Genomic DNA, 22,246 nt, shown 5'->3' on the forward strand with positions numbered 1-22,246 from the left:
TAAATCTTTTTTATATATGTTTTTGCTTTTCCCCAACTGAAAAAAATTGTCTGATTTCAGTAAGAAGTATACTTGTAGTGAAAGCTGTGCCTATCTCAAGGGCAAGCTCAACTTCAGGCCTTGGGGTGAGGTACTGTCAACAAGAGCTTATGCAGGTCTTTTTGCAAACGTAGAGTTTAGTTACAGAGAGTAGGGTAAAAAATGCTGGGGTATTTTAATACAACCATAAAGAGATCCCAAACATTATTACATACATTTGGAAAAGTCAGTTACAGCACGATTTTATGGAAAGGCAAGGGGTTTTTTTACATTTAGCAAATATTTTCCTTTTTTTGACAAAGAAATCGTTTTCAGTACTTTCGTTATTCAGGTCGTTAATAGATAGTTTAATAAATAGTTCTTTTTTTCTGCTGTTGTTTTTAAAGTCACAAATATCTCTTACCTGGTATGAGAGGTATGCAAAGGACAAAAAGTGCAGATTATCATAAATGGAAGCCAGTTGACATGTTTTACTGTAATTGTGTGGATCAGCCTTAAATTAATTTAAAGCTTTATTATTTATTATTACATTTTAGCTTTAAATTAATTTATTTCAATCAATTATACCTTATGGTTCTCACATTCTCTTGATGTCTTAGTGCCACCTGTACCTTGTATCTGCTGCTTGGTGTGGGCTGCTGCAGCCTGTCAGGCAAAGAAGTATTTCGGCTCACTGCTACAGGTTTCTTCCAGAGAGGAGAAAATAATTTTGCTTTAGCCTGCTGCTGCCACAGGTAGGGAGTCAGCCCTTCAGACACAGAGATGTAGGTGCAGTGGTTCCAACAATATTTAACACATCATGTGTTAAAGATTAGCTCTCTTACCCAAAAGTAAAGTTTCAGTAGGTCATCACTGAAGCAGAGGAGAATTTGGGAAGTGTGAGTGACCAACAGTAGATGTTCTGCTGCTTTCTGAAGGAATAATGCTAGTCAGTCAATATATTTGGTGTAATTTTTTCTCTAATAATTTTGAAGCTGTAGAATAGACTGTTTCCATTGGGTTACAGCTTTTATCAATTGTTAATAAGTTTGCTGTAATTTGGTTGTTGCCACGTTTTTCCTGGGCATGATCCAAAAATCTCTGGAGCTCTCCAATTAATCTGAATGGGTATTGGGTCAGGCATCATAGTGAGTTGTTAGCTTTGTGTAAAATGTTTCTTTTCATTTGATATTAATAACTCCTTCCAGAATATTTTGTTGTGTTGGCAACATGTAGCTTGGTGAGTACAAATGAAGTTAATTTATCTGTATAATTTAATCAATTGCAAAAAAAAAAAAAATCCATTAACAAAACAAAGTTTTGGTCATTGGTGTTTGCAACCATATGTTAGATCCACACCTGTTTGTCTGATATCTGATTTCTCTGATTTCTTGGACTCAGAATTACTATTGTCATTATTGAATCACAGAATGGTTCAGGTTGGGAGGAACCTTAAAGACACCTCACTCCAAGCGCTTCCCCTGCCATGGCAGAGACACCTTCCACTGCACCAGGCTGCTCAGAGACCTGTCTAACCTGGCCTTGGACACTCCCAGATGTAGCCCTGGTTTCGTGCCTGAGATATTTTGGTTTCATGATATTGTTTTCCCAGGGAATTTTCTGTAAACAGAAGTGTTTTGGTAACTGTAACTTTGTTCACTTTCTTTCCCTAGGAGGGACTTCTTCTTGATGTCCCTCTGGTCTGACCAATGCGATTGAAGAACTTTGTCTTCTTGTCACCAGTCAAATTGGTCTGTGTAAAATAGTATAAAAAGAAGACACATCCCCAAAATAAAAGAGTAATTTTTAGTCTTCTGAAGTCAGAGTCTGTGTCATTGTGGTGTACAACAGCATCACCCAGAGATGGGAATTACATTCCGGATGGGATTATCTCCTACAGTTCTAAAAATGGAGCACATGAGACTTTATTTGTTATAACGAAGACCTTTTTTTTCTCCTTTTTCCTCTTTCTCTGTGGTTTCCCAGGTAGAAGCAGCAGCTGAGCCATGTGCACTGCCCTGAGCCCCAAGGCGCGGGGGCCCGGCCTGTCCGACATGCACCAGTACAGCCAGTGGCTGGCCAGCAGACACGAGGCCAACCTGCTGCCCATGAAGGAGGATTTGGCCCTGTGGCTCACAAACCTGCTGGGTAGGGTGCACAACAGGATGGGGTGCACACACTGGGCAGCATGAGAGGGCTCCTTACACTGTTAGCTGGGAGTTCTGATCTCGTTGTGTTTCAAAAATAAAATTATCATGGAGCTACCACCACATAGCACCAATATTAGCAAGGTCAGAAGAGCTGATGAGTAATTTGCCTCCACTGTGTTTCTGTGAGTGGCATAACTGAACAGTATACATTCCATGTTTGGTTTTAGTTCCAATTTCCTTTTAATTTTTTTTTCTTGTATTTTCTGTACTTTAAGCTGAATGGTGCTAATTGCTACCTTCACCTGTGTATTCCATTTTTATTGATAGGTCTCCTAAAGAGCATGGTGTACTGACTGTCCTGAACAGAAGGAAATATTTCCTCTCTGACCTAGTAATTGATAATTGCTGCCCAAGACAATGCATGCTGAGACTTGTGGTAGCCTGTGCACAGAGGAGTTTGACCTGGCAGAGCAGGGACCTGGGGTTTCTCTGCTCACATCTTGGTCTGTAAAGGCAAGGCTTGTTGTTGTCAGAAAGGGATGCAAGCCAAAACTGAGAGGAAAAACATCAGGCACATATAAAAAAGAGTGAATGGGATTGTCCCTGGCAGGAAGGAGAAAGACAATACTTGGAGATGTACAAATTAATTATTCAAGAAAGTGAAATTTTGAAACTGTAAGCCAGGAAATAGTATGTTGTTTGCTGAGAACACTCAGGGAAAAATGGCTTTTGTGTGATCTCTGTAAATGCAGAGGATGCTACCAAAGAGATAGATGACTTACACAATACCTCATCTTAAGGGAGACATGCCAGTAATTCCTCTCATTAAATAAAGAGAAGAAAAATATTTCAGAAGCTGTGTTCATGTGGAACGTTAGTTGATGGGATTTTGGAGAAAAATTTGGATGAGCACCTTTAAATTTGGTATGTATTGTATTGGAAGATTTTTTTTCATTTTTTTTTAAAAATTCTGCCAATCTGTTCTGGTGAGACATGGGCAGTGTCTTGTCATGGCCAGTGCTGCAGTTAAACCATCTCAGTGATATCATACAGGAACAAAGTTTATGCAGTGTCTTTCATCAGCACATCCTATTATTTCTCTATTGCCTCTTTTTTAAGAGAAAGAAAAGGAAATATCACTTATGTTATAAGAGATGTGGTCAATAAGCACCACGTCAGTAGAACACAATATTCTGCAGGGAGAAAATACCCATTTTTGGACTGAGTTATGGAGCCACAACTGCAAAAGTGGCAGGTGTTTTAAATGACATATTTATGTGGTGCTTCCATTTAAATCAATGTGTTTTGAGTATAAAATTGTCTATGCAAAACCAGAACAAAATTCAGAAACTTTTCATTCCCCACAAGACAGTAATCCAAGTGACTGTTTTATGAATTGGAAGCAGCACATTCCATGAAGGATTCAATATATTGTTTAAATGTTTTAAACAATGCAGTTTTAGTGATCCACTCTAAAACAAATAGAAGCTTGTTTGCAGTATGTAACAGAGTTCTGCCAGTGATAAGTTTAGGAATGAGGTCACTCTTTGAGCAAGAAAGTAGCAACCAGCAGGAGGTTCCGAAATGCCAACTGCAATTAAATATCTGATTTTTCATATGGACACCCCAAGTTCTGCACTGCAGGACTAAATGGGCACAACCTTGTTTTAATTAAGCAGCGTATACAGTTCATTTGTTTAATGCATTCCCCCACACCTTCTTCCATTGAGCTCTCCTTTTCTCAGCATTTCTGCTGATGAATTGAAATTACAGTGATTTGTTACACTGCTTTGAATTCCTATGCAGACATTGTTATTCAAATTAATAATTAAGTTAAAGTTCACATTCAAAATAAATTAAGTGTGAATTAAAATAATTATTATTCATAAGAGTATATTAACTCAGAATTCAAATTTTGCTTAATTACTGTGTAATTTGGATAAACTTTAAATGGAGAAGCTGTGTGTAAGCATGCTGCTGTACAGGAACATAGAAATGAATATACAGCATCTGTTTTTCAGCATCCAAAAGGATAGAAGATATGGAAGCCTTTTTTTGTTTGTTTTGGGCTTTTCCCCCTGGAGGAAATAATATATTTTGCATTAATGGTCAGTAGATGTTTCCATGCATGGATGTGCTCTGTGTACCCACATGCGAGCCTGCTCTCTCTGGGTCTTGTGTGGCTTCACTGTAAGTGGCCTTATGGCAGCTTTCATGCAATAAGATTTCTCAATTTCTAAAGGGAACTAACATGCATTTCATTTAACTTTTGCCATTTTGGTTCATATTTTGTTTCATCTATTTTTTTTTTTTTTTTTGTCATTCATCTGTACTAGGACTCAACAAGGGCACATAATCTCTTCAAAGAAATATAGATTTTTAAAAAGCATAGTGTTTTAGGCAAGAATAGGACTGAAACCTTTTGAGGTAGTTTGATCAAGCAAAGGTGTTTTAGGAGATTTTTGTGGAGAGGCAATTGTGCCCTATGCAGTGTTACTGGAAGCTGAAATGGTGATGGTTTTGCAGCAGCTTAGCCTGATGTGGGTTGAAAATCAAACTGGAAAACATGATTTGGATATTGCACTTTGTGATGTGAATGAAGTGTTTTGATATCAGATAGAAAGCAGGCATAGCTAGAATCCAACCTTACCCAATTGATAAGTTAGAAAAGTGAGATACATGGTGCAGCTGGAAAATAACACAGAATTTTTAATGCTGAGGCTTCAGATACGTAATTTAACATGGACATTGTTGTGGGGGTTTTTTGTTTAGTAATCGCTGGTACTTTTGTGTGCACATTGCTAATTATTTTTGGAACCATGTCAGAGAAACTCAGAGCTTCTGAGAGGACAGTTTGTCATTACAGCTCCATTGCTGAATAGATTTTAGCTGTCCATACTCTGGGGGATGGAAAAAAGACATTGCAGATGGAATCCACGTGTCAGATAGGATTAACTCATACGATATTGTACATCAGAGCATTTTCAAAGTGGGACATGTCAGCAGTGTGGTCTGGATGCTGGAAAGGAAGATTGTAGCCATAGATTATTTGTTTCCTGCTCTTGTTTCTCTCTGCTGAGCTTTGGTGTCTCAGTCAAGAGTGGCAGTGGCAAAGCTGATGAGATGTGTTAGCCTGGCTGACTTGCAGGTCATGATGATCTCCCAGCCTTGTTTCTATTAGGTATGGAGCCCATGAAGCATTTGGGAATGCTTTCACTGCTGACACACTCCAAATCTGGTAGATGGTGTATATACTTTAGTATATACACCCATGTTCTTGTGGGTACTGAAAAGTTCTGTTCCACCCTGATCAAGCTGCATGTGGGAGCTGGCACACTTGGGCCACAGAACTCTTCTAGCAGAGGCAGAATGGCAATGGGAAAGGTTTGCTTTTCTGCTTTACTCTCTAGTATTGTCTTTTTTTCCTTTTGTGTGTCTGCAGAAGTTGGGACAGGTACAGAGAGATGGTTTCCCTGTTTCCTCTTTGGCAGTTTTGTGGACCTCTAATCTTCCCCCCCCCCCCCCCCCCCCCCCCCCCCGCCCCTTCCCAGAGTTTTTTTTACAAGATGCAAAGGGTTATATTGTCTTTTTACTCCATCCAGCTTCATTTAGCATATGGGACTGACTACACCTCAGGCATATGCTGGGCTCCAAGGTTTCAGTCCTGAGGTCTCTTCCTAACAGGAAGAAGGCTCCAGAAGCTCATAGCTGAGGGACCAGGGAATGTGAGATGCTGAGGAATTGGACAGGGAAACATTGGATATTGTTTGATGCGTGTAAAAGTTGCTTGGGCAGAAAAGGGAAGGAGGCTTGGAGAAAAGGAGCAGAGGTGAGGGTGTCAGGAGAGGCATCAAGTTGAAGACAAGGTATTTAGAAGTTTGTTGGAGTAAGTGTAAAGTTTGAGGTTGGAGAATGGTAAGTCTTCTGCAAGAAAACTGTCTGTCTTTGATTCTGAATTCAATCTGTGTCAGCTTAGTGCTCTTGCTTACCTTGTTGCCTAAGAGCATTCTGTAACAGAACATGTATTGTCAACATCAGTTTGTTCAGATCGAGCCAGTGGGAAATACAGGTTTTAAATGTCTGAGTATCAAGATGCTCACAGTGCTGATACCTCCAGTGATTCTGCTGGCACTGATACAGTTTCTTGCTTAGCTGAGTTGCTTTATAATTTTCTTTATTATCAGCATACCTTTGGAATTTTTTGTATGTTCCGTTTCAAGTAAGCAATAATGTCTCAATGCTTTCAAAATTATATCTCCTGCTGTCAACTGTTTTAGGGAGCAGAGTAGCCTTGTCAGAAAAGAACCATGCATAGTCGTTGGCCTTGGTTTTCTTCATTTTTATCACATTTTGTTTCCTTGGATTTGTTTATATGCCATGTGAATTGAGAGTGTCAGGAGCAATTGTTTCAGCAGTGCCTCAGATGCTTCAGAGGTTCACTCGAGTGAAATATTTCTATTTGCAAACCACTAGTTTTGTGTTGCTGCACAAAATGTACAATTAAGTAGTCCAGCAGCACGTTGGGAGGCTGGAGCCAGCCTTGCACTGTAGTTATTACACCAAGTGGAACAGAGGGATCAGCTGGATTTTGGGTCCTTCAGTGAAGGCTTTCAGTGAAACCTTTCCTGAAGGCTCTGGTTGTCTGAGAGCTTTCAGGGAAGCATTGTCCTCAACCTCGTGGGCACACACCCAAGGCATGAACCTCCCTTCCGTCATTTTTTCATGGACCTCCAGCCTGATTTTGTTGGGTCCCCCAGGAGTGGGTGACCTTACAGCCAGTTGCTCACAGTTTGCACTGGTTGGTGTCCAGGTGCAGCTGTTGGGATTTTTGAGGGGAATCTGGTGGTTGTGGTGACAGGGAGGGTAGGCAGTGCTTGAGAAGTTTCTGAAAGCCTTCATACTCCTGGATTTTCTCCTCATACTTGCAGTGTTGGTTTTTTTATTATGCTTAATGTTATTACCATCCTATAAAAACATTGCAGCCGCTTTCTTGTAATTGTAGGGGGAGTTGTACATTTTTAATGGGGTTTGATGCTTTTTCCATACAAATACACGGAGCAATTTTTTTCCTCAGGTTATGAACATTACTCTTACTTGAATCAATACATTTCTACTGTTAAATATGTCAGCGTGTCTGTTTTAGCAAAGAAATGCCACCTTATGAAGCCATAAAATACAGTGAATTGAAAGCTGACACCTAATATACTTTTCATTGGAGACATATGTTCAATGCAAAACTCATTCTTTCAGATTTCATAAAGGCCAATAGAACTCAAATAATCCAGTTTAGTGTACAATATGCAGTGGCCAAACTGCTAATGCAATTCAGCACTTAAAATAATACAAATATTACAAAATAAAATAATACAAAATATATTGTTAAATAGCAGGAGAAGATAACCGATTTTTTCTGTATCTGTAGAAAGAAAATAGCCTTAAATTCCTTAAAATAATAACTACCTTAAAATAAGTTTCAAGGGTTCTATAATATTCTATTATTATGAAATGATGCATCTGTAAATCATAGGACAGAAGAGATATGCAGAATGTAGGGTTGTGGGGTCCTTTTTTTGTTTGCCTTAGTGAAAACTTATGTGTTGCAAATTAAAATAGAATTTTTTAGTTTGTTAAAGATACTTGAAATATTTTTGTTTTAGAAGAGAAGGGGGTGTATTATAAAAAATAATACTCAAGCAGTTCCTGTAGCATAGTTATTTTTAAAATTTAGCTTTCTAGAGGCTTTAGAGCACTTTAGAAAAGTGCTGATGGGGCAAATGGGAAAATATGCAGGCTAGAATGGTGGCAAAGTCTTTTGAGATGCTGAGCTGTTCAGGTTTGTTGGTTGGTTTTTTTTTTTTTTTTTTTTTTTTTTTTTTGTTTTGTTTTTTTTTATTTCTGGGCTATTACAGTTTCAGTCCTGGCTGCATTTGTTCTGGAGATATGGCAGAAATATTATCAGTTAGACATAAGGCAACTCTGCATGTCTGCAGTGCTACTGCTGCTCTTTGCCTGGAGAAGTCATTTATGTGCACAGGGGCTGTAAAGTGGCTACATGGCAAAGAGAATGAAGTGGGAATAAAAAAGGGAAAACCTTCATGTTAAAAAGAGATTTCTGAAGTAAGAGTGTGTTAGAAAAAAAACAAGTTTAGCATCAATGAAAAAGAGAAGTCTGCTCTATCTGAAAATGGTTTGCTGCAACAGTCTTTATCTTTTTATCTTAACTTACCAAATAGAAAAGATTCACATTTGGGGTTTTGCCCAGAAGATGCTAAAGTATTTCAAAGTTTTCAGACAAGGGCCCAGGGAAATCAGCTTTCCTATAGCATTTTTTAAATCATACTGCTTTGTAATGCTGCTATCTTCAGTATTATGGAGTATCAGGTTATAATGTATCAGCAAGAAGTTCAGTACTAATTTAGATACTTCATTTTTTTTACTTTTGAATGTTATTTTCCCCCTCTCTTCTTAGCAAAAAGATACAGGAAAGCTTTGCTTTTCCTATTTTGTTTGATAAAAAGTTGCAGTGAACCTGTTCTAAACAGATTACTATTTTCAGTTTCCAGACATGTCATGGAAGCAGGAGCAGACCTGGGTGGGATGAGGAACCAGTCTCACTTCAGTTTTTAAATAACTTCCTTTTTTTTCTTTTTTTTTTTACTTTTTTTGGGGGGGACATGTTAGACTATTGTTGCTAATGCATGCTGTGTAACAACCTCTGAAAAATGAGTTAATAGTGTTATTTCCTAAATGGCATCTGGAAATACTGGGGGGAAGAGAATCCTGTCTTAATTGGAAGAACAAGAATTATTCCTTGATGTTCTCTTGATACGAGTGGAAGTTAAAAGGGATGAAAAAAATATAGCTGCTCGTGTCCAAAGTAAAGGCAAATTTTTCAGTTGAAGTGGGAAAATGAAAAACCTTCAATAACAGGAATATTTTTACTGAAATTTATGCTAAGATCTTAGAAGTTTAGTCTGAGATGGTAAATAATTCCCTTCTCATCTGGGTCAGCATGCAATCTCTTCATGGAGCACACGGTCCCCTCTTCCAGGGGGATGTAATTCCATTTTCGGGTAAGGTTGGCTGGCCTGCTGTAGAAGAGAGGGCGGTTCCTGGCAGCTGAACACTCTCTCATAGAGCTATGTATCACTATATTCTTACAGTGATAGAAGAATTGAGGTATTTTGAAAGCAGAGGATTTGAGTTTTGTTGCTTTAGTGGAAGTTTTCATCTGTGTGGCAAGTAGATCTATAACATGAAATTTGACTCTCTGTTATTTTGTTTAAACTTAAATTTACTTCTGAAAAAGAGCTTTCATAGGAGCATTGCAGTCACTGTCTTGTCTACTTCTTGCAGGACCAGGATTTAAGAGTCTTCTAAAAATATACCACCCTTTCCTTTTTCCAATGGTTTTTTATTTCTGTTGCAAAGTAAACTCGTAGCAATTCATGCTGTAACTACACATAGTTGTAACACATACACACTGGTGTAAACCATTTGCCTGCTGTACCCTCTCTTTTAAAACACTATGTTAAAAGCACTGGATCTTCACAAGTAAAGTATAATATGTGGATTTGAAATGGTAGATCTCTTTTTCAAATATCACATGCCTTCCCAAAGAAAGCATCGATTTGTTTTTTTCATAACGTGCTGTAGATCTACCAGTAAAGTAAATTAATGTTAAGATTATTGACAAAATATTCAAAGTAATGCAAATTTTTCTCTTAAAGCTTATTTCAAAATATTGTCCAGATTTCTTTTTATTCCCCTTTTTACACCAATGCAGTCTGTACCATTGCATGCTTTCTGCCATATTAACTTTCTGTTTGCTGTTCAGGTAGAGAAATCACAGCAGAAACCTTTATGGAGAAATTGGATAACGGTGCCTTGCTTTGCCGGCTAGCTGAGACCCTGCAGGAGAAATTTAAAGAGAACAGCTTTGATGCAAACAAGCCTGGCAAAGTAAGTGTTGCTCAACACTCTGGCATTTAATCTAGATGTATCTAATGTACCCAACCTTTGGGTTTGGGCAGTTCAGAGATTTTATATGTGGAGGTTCTGCAAATGGATGGGAAGAGGATTGCTCTGTGTAGAAAAATGGCAATATGAAACTGGGGAAATAATGCTTATTTGATATTTGTTGAAGTATCTATGCAAAGCAGTTACTCAGAAAAGTCCTTGTAATACGTGGAGAATAAGAATAAACCAGATCTAGCAGTGGGATGTGGTAGGTAATAGTGAAAATATGATCCTTGTATTTATTTTTAAAGGAAATATTAAGTAGTTGTGGGAAGTGTCTTTTCCTCCAGAAACAGCTCTAGAGAGACCAATAATAAAACTCTATAGTTAGTTTTGGTGCCTTGAGTTTAAAGATCCTGCGTTCTGGAAGGGGTTTTAGTAAAGAGTTGAAGGAATGATATGGAAAATGTGAAACTTAGAAGATACTTAGGACTTTTGGAAGGATCAATTTAAACACTTGTTTGAACACAACTTGCTTTAATTCAAACTATTCTCCTGGGACAATTCAAGAGTGCAGCAAGTTCATTTCTTGGAGAAGTAGAATTAAATGGTTGACACATTAACACATTCAGTGTGAAGCTGTTCTTATTTTCTGGTTGCATTCAGGTACCTCTTCCTTGAAAGCCAAAACATGCAAATAAAAAGCAGATAAAAAAGAGGCCAAGAACATAAACCACATAATGCATCTTCTATTCTTGATGTTTCGTGACTTGTCTGCAGCAGAAATTAGGGCATGGCATCAATTTCATCATCTGCTCTGAGAACTGACAGCCCTGTGCCAGTTGTACCTGTATGAGTTGTTTTTCTTGGTTCCAAGTCAACAATCGTTGGTGTAGAAGAAATTGTCTGTCATATTTTCTAGTTCAAATTATAATCAGGTCCTCATTAGCAGAAGTATTGGGTGAGTTTGGAGTTCCTCTTTGGAATATGGTCTTTACCTAAGTGTCATGGTGGTTTTCAAGTGAGAAAACACAAAGGGCAGTCCTCGATTGAGCCTAGGAACTAGCTAGGCAGAATGAAGGGTTACCTGTACTACTTTTTGTGTTCTAAGTTACATTAGAAGCCAATTAGACATTTGCAGAGCCATGTGTGGTCATTATTTAGATTTTTAGGTCTTTATTTGCCTGACTTTGTGGTGCCAAGAACCACACTGAGGAGGAGATAATACTGTATGAAATTTAGCATAGAAAGAATAATTTTTATGCACTTTATTAATAATATATGTGGAATTTTGAAGCCATCTGACCCTTGCTCTGCACAGGAAAACAGAAACATGTTCTTTAACTCAGATGCCCTCATTGATTTCCCTGACAGCCGGGAGAAGCCACTGACTTCTATTGAGTTCAGCCTCTGTCAAAATGGATAACAAATCTTTCTATCCATCTGTGTAACTTCTCATTTTTTTAGATAGAAGCAGCTGATATAAGAGGAGCAGAAGGATCAGCTTGCTGGCTGCACCAGCTTGCACCTGAGTGAGGAAGGCAGGACAGGGATGTGGTTTGATGGAAGGGAACGTGTGGAATCTTACTGAGGCCTTTCACAGCCTTGAAGATCTGACCTCTTTTCATAAGCAAAGGTTTTCCTTGTATGTGAACTTGTTCCTATGGAAAAGCTTCATATAATATTTTGGGGTTAGTTTTATCTAAGAAAAGGATGATACATCCTGCTCTGATTGGTATGCACTGATCCTGAAATTATCGTGCAGCCCTTTGGGGCTGCAATAGATTTAAGAGGGCATTCAAAGCTAATATTGCATGCACTGACTCATCATTTTTTGCCATAATTCCCAGAATTCATATTGCAATACTCTTCAAAACATCAGAGGTTAAATCCTATGGCTTCTGGTTTAAAAGCTTGTGCAGTAAGTTTCAAGTCAATGTCAGTTCTGCAGTTGGTTTGTTTGTTGAACTAAACTGTATCATTCCCTTATTAGTGAGCACTGAATTTCCTTCAGATTGCAGGAATCCCCTAGGTCAGCATCAGCCTTTCTGAGTGCTGAATAAATTGGGAAAACAAAACATCAAAGAAGTTCCCAAAATATTGTGTTTTCCAAATCTGGAAGGAGGACTGTCATGTTGATATCAACACTTCCTTTTTGTGTCGTGTGGAAACACTTGTGGATACTGGGGAAATTTTCAAAGAATGGGAGGCTACTGGGCCTTGGGGATAGAGCTTTGAGAACAAAAATTGAAAAGAAGATTAAATGGTGTGTGATGCAGAAGGAGTCTTCTTTCCTGAAGAGTCAGAGGCAGGCAAATAGGCATAACTTTTCTTGCACGAAGGAGATCATGGAGTTGCTTTTTATGAGTGACTGGGCAGGTCAGGATGCTTGAGTGTGGAAAGAGGGGCATGTGATGGAAGTTGCCAAATCAGGAATGGTGTGGTAGAAGGTCAGTTTCTATACAAAAACTGTGGGACATTGGATGAAGCTGCTGGAAGCCAAATGAGCAAAAGGAGGGCCTTGTTTATGTGCAAGTTATAAAATTCTTGTCAAGGAGTGTTTAAATTGACCTGGAGTCAAGTAAATTCTGAATAAGGTATTGGAAGAGAGATCTCTTGGAAGGCTGAATACACAGAATTCAGATGAGGAAGTCCCTGTAGCTGAAAATTATTAGAACTTGAGAAAGCATAAGAGTCACTCGGGTGTTCTGTGTGGTTTTATTTCCTGGGAATGAAAACCCCACTGTTTGTGCCAGTGGATGAAGGGAAATCTGTTACAAAAGTCAAACTTCATATAAATTATTTTAAATTATATTTGTATTTTTTTCTTTCAGTATAAAGCCTTTTTAGAGCTAAATCCCTGCATCTGAAAATTCCACCTGGGCCACACTCCACTTTGGTATTTGTTTTTCAGCAGAATCTAGAGTGCAGGAGTTTGGCAGATTCTGCATGTTGCTATTCCTGCTATTAATGCCATAATGAGCATCTTTGGATATCATAATAGGTAATATATCATAATATAGGTAATTCCATGACTCTAGCTACTCTGCTGTTTGATTGGTTAATCGTTCAGTAATAAGAGATTAAAAGCATTACAGTTTCTGAGGAGGAAGCATTTAAAAATTGTTCACTTCAGAAGATTTAGGTCCTAGGATTGTTTTGCAAGTCCCAGAAGACAATGCTCTTCCTTGTTAAGCAGCTAAACCATGCTTCAAAACCTGGTTCTTCTGAGAGCATTGGTGTTGTATCTGATTTTTTTGCTTCAGACAAAAGTTTTGGGTTTTAGATGAAAATGTATTTTTTTTAAAGAGCGAGGGCAGTGTGACTATATAATGTATTTTCTAAGAAGTATTTTTTTCCTCTTTCTGGAGATTTTAACTCATAAATCTAATAATTTACATTTTATAAAATGACAAGGAGATGATGGGTATCAATCTTAATAAATGCTCGAGATTTGTATGGCAGTGAGTTGTTGAAACTGCATGTGCTGCTGCTAATGGAGTACTGCCTTGAAACTACAGACTTCTTATTATGGCAGCAGCTACTCCATAAAAGTAATGAATGCTGCACAATGCTATTTTGTAATTTTCTCCCATTGACTTACATTTCTTCTCCACGGTCTCCTGTCAGTATTTTACTTTTCCTGACAGACAGTTAATTGAAAATTTCACAGCTGTACAAACAAATCCAGAGCATCAAGACGTGTGCAGTATGCACAGAACCCACATTTGATTTGGTTTGGCTTAGTTGAGTAACACCGTTAATAAGGACTTTTAAATAAACACAAATAAACTAATTGTGTTAATTGTTGTTGTTACCATTTTTGCCAGCAGGGCACAGTAGCCTTCTCACCATCCTTGAAGCTGCTGCTATCTTTCCAAACACTCCACTTAAAACAGTGTCTCCAGGAAGCAGGCTGGGGGTGAATTATTTTTGAGAGCCATTTTAAGAGTTACAATTAAAACAATTTGTACCAATTATTCAGAATTGGATCTGGAGTCTGGATCTCGCTCATCTTGCCCAGATGGCCAAGCTGGAAGTCTGATCTAATACATGTGATGGGTTTATTTCTACTGTAGGCTTCAGTTTCTCAAGATTATCTGTGTCCTGTAGATGGGATGTATGGCCTTCTCTAAACTTGTGCCTTGACCCTCTCTGCACAGTGTAGAGAGACTCAGGTGCACCAGAGCTGTGTTCATGTGCCCTCTGTAAGGTACAAATCTCACTCTCCAGCTGAGAATTTCATGGGTAGGGCTGCAGGAATTGTTGGGCTGCGAACAGATCATTTGTGGTCTGGAGCAGCAGTTTGCTTTTCTGCACATTTGTACTTTCTGGGCTTTTATTTTGCAATAAAAGCTCACTGAGCCAATTCCTAATCATACACATTATAGATATGGCTCTCAGTTACTTGGAAGGATTAAAAAACTCCAGCATTGTCTTTTTGTGTATTAATCTCTCTAGTGGGCAGACTGATGTGGATGTGAGAGAAAAATGATCTTGCAGTACTATTGACAAGTGCTAATCCATCTAGAAGGAATAATTTCCACAAATTCTAAAGCTGCTTGTTAGAGAACTCTTTGTCTGTTCCTCAGACATGTCAGTAGCTTGGTCCTTCAGCTGGGTTGTTCCTTGCAGATATTGCAGGATTTGTCTGCAATAGATCACAAACCTTCCATGTCTCAGCAAATGCTCCTCCAACTGAAGTTTATGCTTGCAGGGAAATTGCATGGTAGGATGGAGTGCTGTGCTGCTGGCCGCCAGGCTGTGAGAGCAGAGTTCTGAACAACTCCAGGGTGTGATGTGTTTGTCTGCTTGGCATGTTCCAAGTGAACACATTGCAGAACTCCTTTAAAAGGTTTAAAATGCACTTGGGGCCATGCTCTGTGCTGGAAGCAGAGCTCTACAATCCTGGAGGGAGCACCAAGACATCAGATTTCCCTGGATTGTTGTTCTCATGGATGCCTCTTGTCCTTGGGAGGGCATGGTTTGTTACTTGGCTGGCTGAAGCACCATGGATGTGAACTTGCTCTTGTCAGTGAACCCAAGACAGGGCTTCTCCTGCTCACCTCTCTGCCCCTGCCTAACACTGCAGAAATAACCAGGATTTGCAGCACAAGCCAATTGTCAGGGGAAAAGCAGGGCAGATTTAAGTACTTAAATAATTGGTAGCTCCAGCTTTGGATAATACGGTGATTCAGACTGCAAATCAGGCCATGAGGACCAAATTTTGATTTCTAGGAATAGAATTAAACAAGAAAATGCCAAGTTTTTTTTCCAGAGATTTTTAATTAACATTGACTTTGCATGGAATGCTGCTACATAAACTTCATAAAATTTCTATTAAGCCTGGAACTTTTCATAACATTTTTGCCATCACTTCAATCCATGCATTAAAGATAGGGATATTTTCTGAGAGAAATTTATAAACAGCCATTTTTAGATTTGCTGGATTTTGCCACTTGTGTGAAATGCACTGTAACGTTCCTATGACTTGTTTTGTTAAGCATTTAAAGCAAACTGTAGACATCTTTGTAACAGATCTTTCTATTTGGCTTTTTCTTTAGACTTCTAGGAATAGTCTGGAACAGAAATGTAACAGAGACTTGCATGGAAATGACCTTATAACTTGAGAAAACAACATAATTTAGACCAACTGTCTTCAGTTTACTGTGCAGTTCTTAGGTGCAAGTTAGTGGTTGTAGTTCTTGGGGAATACTGAATGAGGAAGAACTACAGAATTTGATGCAATGCCAATAGTGAGTCTTGCACTTAAATAATAAGCCTAAATTTCTGAAACAATAGGAATGGTGAACATAAGCAACATCATGCAATGCAGAAGAAAAAAACAAAAGTCCCTTTGAGGCATAGACATCAATTTATAGCTACCATAATTATCTTTAATTTGGTTATTTAACTAAATATTCCAGTTTGTGTTTGTTTATGTAAATCAGCCCCAAATGCTTCAAATAGGCAGTGAAGCTTTGCTCTTCACTTGAGGCTGATTTAGAAATTTGGCTGTATAGATAAGCACTCCACCATCTTTTTCAAATCATGAAAGTTTTTAAGTTCTACCCCTGTTTAGAATTCCCTGGGCTCAAGCAGTTTCCTTGTGCTTTCTAACTGGAAAACTTACAGAAGTTCAGATTTTTTTATCACAAAGACAAAGATGCAATTTCTTATTAAAAAATTAACATCCAGGGCTTTGGAGCATAAGACTTACCTGCAGTGAGATACACGCTAAATTCTTCCTGAATGCTTTCAGCATCTGCATAAAAACTTTATCTTCCTTAAACATCTGGGAATTCAAAAAGAAAACAGATAAAACATCTCAAAAATTTCCATACTTAACTTTAGACTGTCTAGATATTTCACAATCTTCCTTGACACCTGTCTCATGGGAGGTAAAGCACCATTTGGAACCAATCTTACAGAAAATTTGGAACTTATCTTACCCTCACCTTGCCTTGCACTTCAGAGGGTCACAAAAAGTGAGATTGATTCACTGAGAGAAAACCAGGTGGAAGAGGAGGCACAATGGTAATGGTAATTGACAGCTGTGCATCCACCATCACCAAGGAGTTGGAATAGCTTCTTACATTTGTTATTTAGACTGACAGTGCGAGGCTATTCACTGTAATTCCATATTCCAAAGTAAGACATTATTTGACCACACTGCCAGTGAAATTATGAAAACCTTTTTCAACAGGAAATTTTAGAACCTGTGATGTGTTTCAATGAACTTCAACCATTTAGTTAGAAATTTTTTTGAAGCATTTTCCTTAGCTTGTGTTCTTCTGGAACAGTTAAGGGGTAAAGTGATTTTGCAATTGCTGTTACTAAAATCACTTGCTTTTGCCAAAATTTAGTGGTTTTTATACTTTATTTTTGAGACCATTATGTCCCCCTTAAGAATGTGATGTTTGAAAAAAAATAATTGTGGGGTTTGTTTTTCAAAGTATGTCCCATGGATATCCACCCAGTTTTCACCATTTATGTCTCATGGAAATACTTTCATATCTTATGGAATAATTGCTGCTTATTGCCACAACAAATGCAATTCTTCTGTTAATTGCAATTCTCCATTTTTTTTTTTATTTAATTTGTAATGAAAATGAGGGAAATTCAGAAACTAGGATTCTTTTGTCTTCTTTGAGTAACTCTTTGCTAATTCAGCTCTGAATTCTGAGGTTGTGATGGGGAAAAGCTCAGGATCATCCACCAAGGATAAGGTGTAATTGCCCTCTGAAAGAGCAACTGTGAAAATTGCCTCATTCTGTTTTAATCAAATATTATTGAATAAGCCTATTATGAGATGCCAGTTTTTAAAATCCCTATTTAAATATTAATTCTGAAACCCAGAGATCTAAGGAAAAAAACAACAGAGCATTTATTGAATGTGAATGAAGCACTGAATCTCTGTTTTCATGGATACTGTAGGGAGGCCTTTGCTGCCATGGCTTACCCTGGTGTCTCTGTTTATGAAATCTTAATACACTTCAAAAGGAAATTTTATTTGAAGTCTCTCTCTTGAATGGTGTCTAATTGTCATTCTATTAGGAAAAAAAAAACTAAGCCACCATTGATTTTTGCATTTTCAGAGAGTAGGAATAAGGGCTTTTAATTTCTGGTGCATGCATGCCTGGAGTTTTGCAAGTTACTTCTTCAGGGTTTGGAAAGACTGTTGATAAAAGTGAGCTCATTAGTAAGTGTGCATCTGTTGCAGACGTGGATGTCCAGAAGTTTTCAAAGACAATTTGCAGAGCTCCCCAAGCCTTGGAGCTCAGTGACCTAATCCTGCCCTCAGTCACACAAAGTGGGTGGAAGGAAGAGTGTCTGGTGTCTGTTCAGGTGATGTGATGCCCCATGAGCTGAGCCCTGCAGTGCAGGATTCCTGCCTGTGGATCTCTGTGTTTTACCTGGCTCTGACACTCACTGAGGTTTTGCCTCCCTGTCCTATATGACCTACATTTAAATTACTCATTAGTCCAACACTGAGATGTGCTTAAGCTGTGGCTGAAGCTCCTGCCTGGCTGATTTTTGGCATTATTTACTCCTGGGTGTCTGCTTGCACAGTGCATTGTCTGGGGGTTGAATGGTCCGTTGTGCTCCTTGGCTTTCTGGCACAGTGCTGGAAGTCAAAGCTGAATTGTTTCTGTGAAACCAGTTCTTCATTACTATTAACACTGTCTTTTTTGAATAACCCATCTTTTGCTGTGTGATGAGTAAAGCTGTGTCCTGGACAGAGCACTTAGAAGAAAAAAGACATGAAAAAATGCTTAACTTTTAAAACTATATTGTCATTTTCTGTATATGCATATGGAAATACTCATATATCCATATTTCTTGCTTACCCTCAAGAAGTTACAGCTAATGCCATATGTTCTACTTTGACACTTACTAACATGGTTAAAGCATTCATTTAGTCCTGCATTTTATTTTAATATATTTGTGTATTTCTATAAGGCCTTGATGATGTTAATTATTTTTATTGACATATTGCAAATCTGTCAGGGATTCCAAAGCATTCACAAATGCTTTCTTAGAATCTAGGAGGTTGATAATGGGTGATTTTTGGCTTTTGATGATCTCTGCAGTTATTATATAGGGTTAAAAATCTGGCCAACACTTGATCTGTACACTTGAAATTCCTATTCCACGAAAATTACATGCTATGACAATGTAAAGCCTGTATTTCACAAAAGGACAATGTTTTGCCACTTGCTAAGTGAATTGCTTAGGGCTGCTTGCTTTGTTGTAAGTTCACTGTTATTTATTTTTCATTAATCTGGAGGTTGTTCTTAGTTCTATGTCTGGGGAAGTTTGGTGTTTGTGGGGTTTTTTTGTTGGTTTTTTTTTTTTTTTTTTGGGTTGTTTTTTTTTTTTTTTTTTTTTTTTTTTTGTTTTGTTTGTTTGTTTTTTGTTTTTTGTTTTTTGTTTTGTTTTGTTGGGGTTTTTTTGGTATCCCCTAAGCCTTCAGAAATTCCTTGCTGCATTTTCATATTCTTAATTTTCCCTGGGGTTTAAATTCTATTTTGCAGCTTTAGGGAGGGCTGAGGGGTTTATATTTCTTTTTTTAGGTTTGTTGGGTTTTTTTTTTTCAGTGATAAATGTTTAATTTTCAATTCTACCTTATGTATTTCCATATTCTGTTTTACATGTGCATTTAGCACATTATTTTGACCATTAATGCAGTTGTTCAAGAACACTTGAGCAAAACAAGGGAAGAATTGAAGGAGGAAAAGGATTGGTGCTGGCCACAGAGCTAAGTTAAAAGGCAAATGGTAGAAAGTTTTGAAATGGATACATGTTCTATCCAGCTGATATAATCACATTTCAATATGAATTTATGCTCAAGTAACACTAAATGGCCTATAAAGACACCACTGCAGTTACTGCAGAGCATCATTTCCCCCCTGCACCCCCATTTTGGTTAATGTAGGTCATCAGGAGATAAAAGAAAAATTTTTCTAGGAGTACCTAGCTAACTGTAACCCTCTTTCATAGCAGACAAATTGCTCATCTTTTTCTTTTCATTCAAGCACAAGTGACAGTTTGAAATGTCCTGAAATCATCTTTTTAAAGAGGGAAATAGGATGAACAATCTTCAAAATATGGCTCAAGTCTAAATCTGCCATAAATAAATGGGGATTTCAGCATGTGTTGGTGAACTTGTCTTGAAAAAAGCAGTACAGAAATTACATTTTTCCATGTGATTTCAGAGCATGGATGTAAGAGAGTCCCTTTTGGGTTTAGAAGTGAACCTGACAGCATTTTTCCAGGATTGCATCATGTGTTTCACTGGCACTTTCACATCCTGTATTAAACCACATGCATGCACGTCAACAAGACAAGATTGTAAAACGAGTGTGACTGGGGAATTGTTTTCCTGATACTTGATAGGAGTAATTGCGGCCACTGCTGCTTCAAAGCAACTGTGGTTACACTAGACTATGTCAACAAAAGTCAGTTTTGCCATGTGGAAACCTAATTATTGCAGAATGATCTGCTAGAAAGCGCTTTTGAAATAGTCAGGCCATTTATACAACTCAGTTAAAAATATTTGTGCATGAAGCCCTTCTTGAATAAAAGCTTTCGTGTGTTACAGTTTGAGCAGCACAGTGACAGTTTTGGAAATATTAAAAAGTAGACTCCTGTTTAAGAGGTGGTAGGAAAATTTAGTGCGTGATTAGAAAATCTGAGTATTTCCCTGTGATTTGTGTGATAAACCTGGTAGGGCTATTACTGAGTAGAAGAGAGGGTGGGGTATTTTTGCTGTTATCTTCAGCAAGACCCTGATATTGTGGGAAATTGGATGAAAGTTGGATGTATCTCAGTGAGGTGCAATGTCAGGGACATTTGTTTATGTAGTATTTCGTCCAGAAAATTACATGAAGCTTTTGTGGTCTGTTGGGTTGTTAAATTAAGCAGTTGTTGTTCACAGCATTTTGTTTTTACATTTTGTTGTCTATCACTTCTGAGCTGTTCAGGACATCTGTTAATCAAACGTTTTTCTGTCACTATGAAACTAAGGAATATCACAAATTTGCTCAGTTAATTGTGATGTTCTTTACCTAGACTCTTACTATTTGCTGTAAGTAGCTCTTACCACCAAAAATGTGCTTTTTGAAGGACACTGTAATCCTTATAACTGTAAAGGAATGTTGCAAGTTCCATGAATGTCTAAGCTTCATAGTGAAGCCAGGTTAAATGATGTGTTTAAAAGTCTTAGCTGTCAAGGAACAGAATTGTAATTTATGGATAGTCATGTGTATGAAATTTCAGGTGATTGCTGACACATAAACCATCTGTTCTGAATTGCTTTTCTTGACAGAAATTCTCTGTTCAGTCACTGCAATATAGATAAATCTAAAGACACAAACTGTTTAGAACCAGATTTATCAGTGTGCTGTTAGTGCTGGGGGGCAGCAGTGACCCAGGGGTCACTGGAGGATTTCTGCATTCCTGTGCCAGGCATTTCAGTGCCTTCCCAAAGGCTCCTTGAGAGAGAGGCAGGGCAGGTTCTCCTGGCTGTCTCCTCCCTCCTGGCTACTTCTGTGCCACCCACAGGTCCTGCCCTCAGTGCTGGCCTTGCTCCTGCTGCTGGGCTCAGGGCCAAGGGGAGCAGATGGGCTGTGCCCACACTGAGCCCAAATCTCCACTGACTGCCAGGTGGCAACCACCAGTCACACGCACAAGAATTTCTTTTTTGTGTTGTTTAGTTTGGGGTTTGTTTGGTGGACATTTTTTGTTGTTTTGGGTTTTGGTTTTTTTTGTTGTTGTTCAATAGTTTTAAGGTGATCTAAGTTCTAAGGTAATCCAGAACAGTGTTCAGTATCCTTAGCAGATTGAAATATAGGCTATTTATTCTTTTTGTGTCAGCACAAAGCCGTATAAAGTCACAGAATTGTCTAGAGCTGTGTGGGAGCAAACAAGCCCAGTAGGATGTCAGCAGCCCTGCTGAGCTGTTCCTGGCACTAGAAACAGGGGTTTTTTTTTCTCAGAGAAGACTCACTGGTTTTCTGCAAAGGCAAACCTGAGAACAAAGTGACACATGGACACTGTGGAAAAATCCAGAGATGAGAACTGAAGAGGGGACTGAGAGGTGACATGATTTGGCACTGCAGCTCTGCTCTTACACATGCAGTAACTGCTATCTTATCTCCTTTCCTTTCTCTCTCAACTTCTTCTGCACAAGTCTGCAAGTGCCAGGAGCACAGGAGCTGGCTCTTGACACCTTGTTCCTGCCACAGGGCTGTTCATCCATGATAGATCATCCAGAATTTGTGCTTTTTTTAGAAAATAAACCAAAAATTACGAAGAGTACAGTAGTGTCAGACGGAGTTTATTTGGTCCCCTTATGTTGACTATTGAATCAGTTGGTGCAACATCCGTGTATCACTTCAGATAATCTGGTCCAGAGATGATACAGGAAAAGAATCTCATTCTGTTTGATTTTCATGTTGTCAAACCAATTTAGAGGTGCTGGTAATTTGATTCAGTGAGGATATGATCAAGTGAGATGTATGGCAGTGGATGTTTTATTTAACTTCATTGATAGAGTGCCATGAAATGGTACCTCTTTGCACCTACTGACAAGATGGAGTTAATTATAAACCACC

General features: G+C 38.3%; 1 protein-coding gene across 5 annotated transcripts in view; it reads left to right on the forward strand.

Annotated features, from left to right (window-relative positions):
• The window catches only part of GAS2 (growth arrest specific 2), a 75,586-nt gene that overhangs the window by 8,035 nt on the left and 45,305 nt on the right, over positions 1 to 22,246 (forward strand). For 4 of the 5 annotated variants that reach the window (XR_014590447.1, XM_083864371.1, XM_083864373.1 and 1 more), the window contains exons 3-4: positions 2,005 to 2,166; positions 10,006 to 10,130. Coding sequence is in view for 4 of the 5 variants with exons in the window: in XM_083864371.1 (XP_083720497.1) it covers positions 2,025 to 2,166; positions 10,006 to 10,130 (267 nt within the window). In the remaining variant the exon portion in view is untranslated. The remainder of the gene's footprint in view (positions 1 to 2,004; positions 2,167 to 10,005; positions 10,131 to 22,246) is intronic. The other variant, XM_083864374.1, reaches the window with a different exon arrangement.

This window comes from Zosterops lateralis (genome assembly GCF_965231275.1).
Source record: "Zosterops lateralis genome assembly, chromosome: 6".
NCBI classification, from domain to species: domain Eukaryota; kingdom Metazoa; phylum Chordata; class Aves; order Passeriformes; family Zosteropidae; genus Zosterops; species Zosterops lateralis.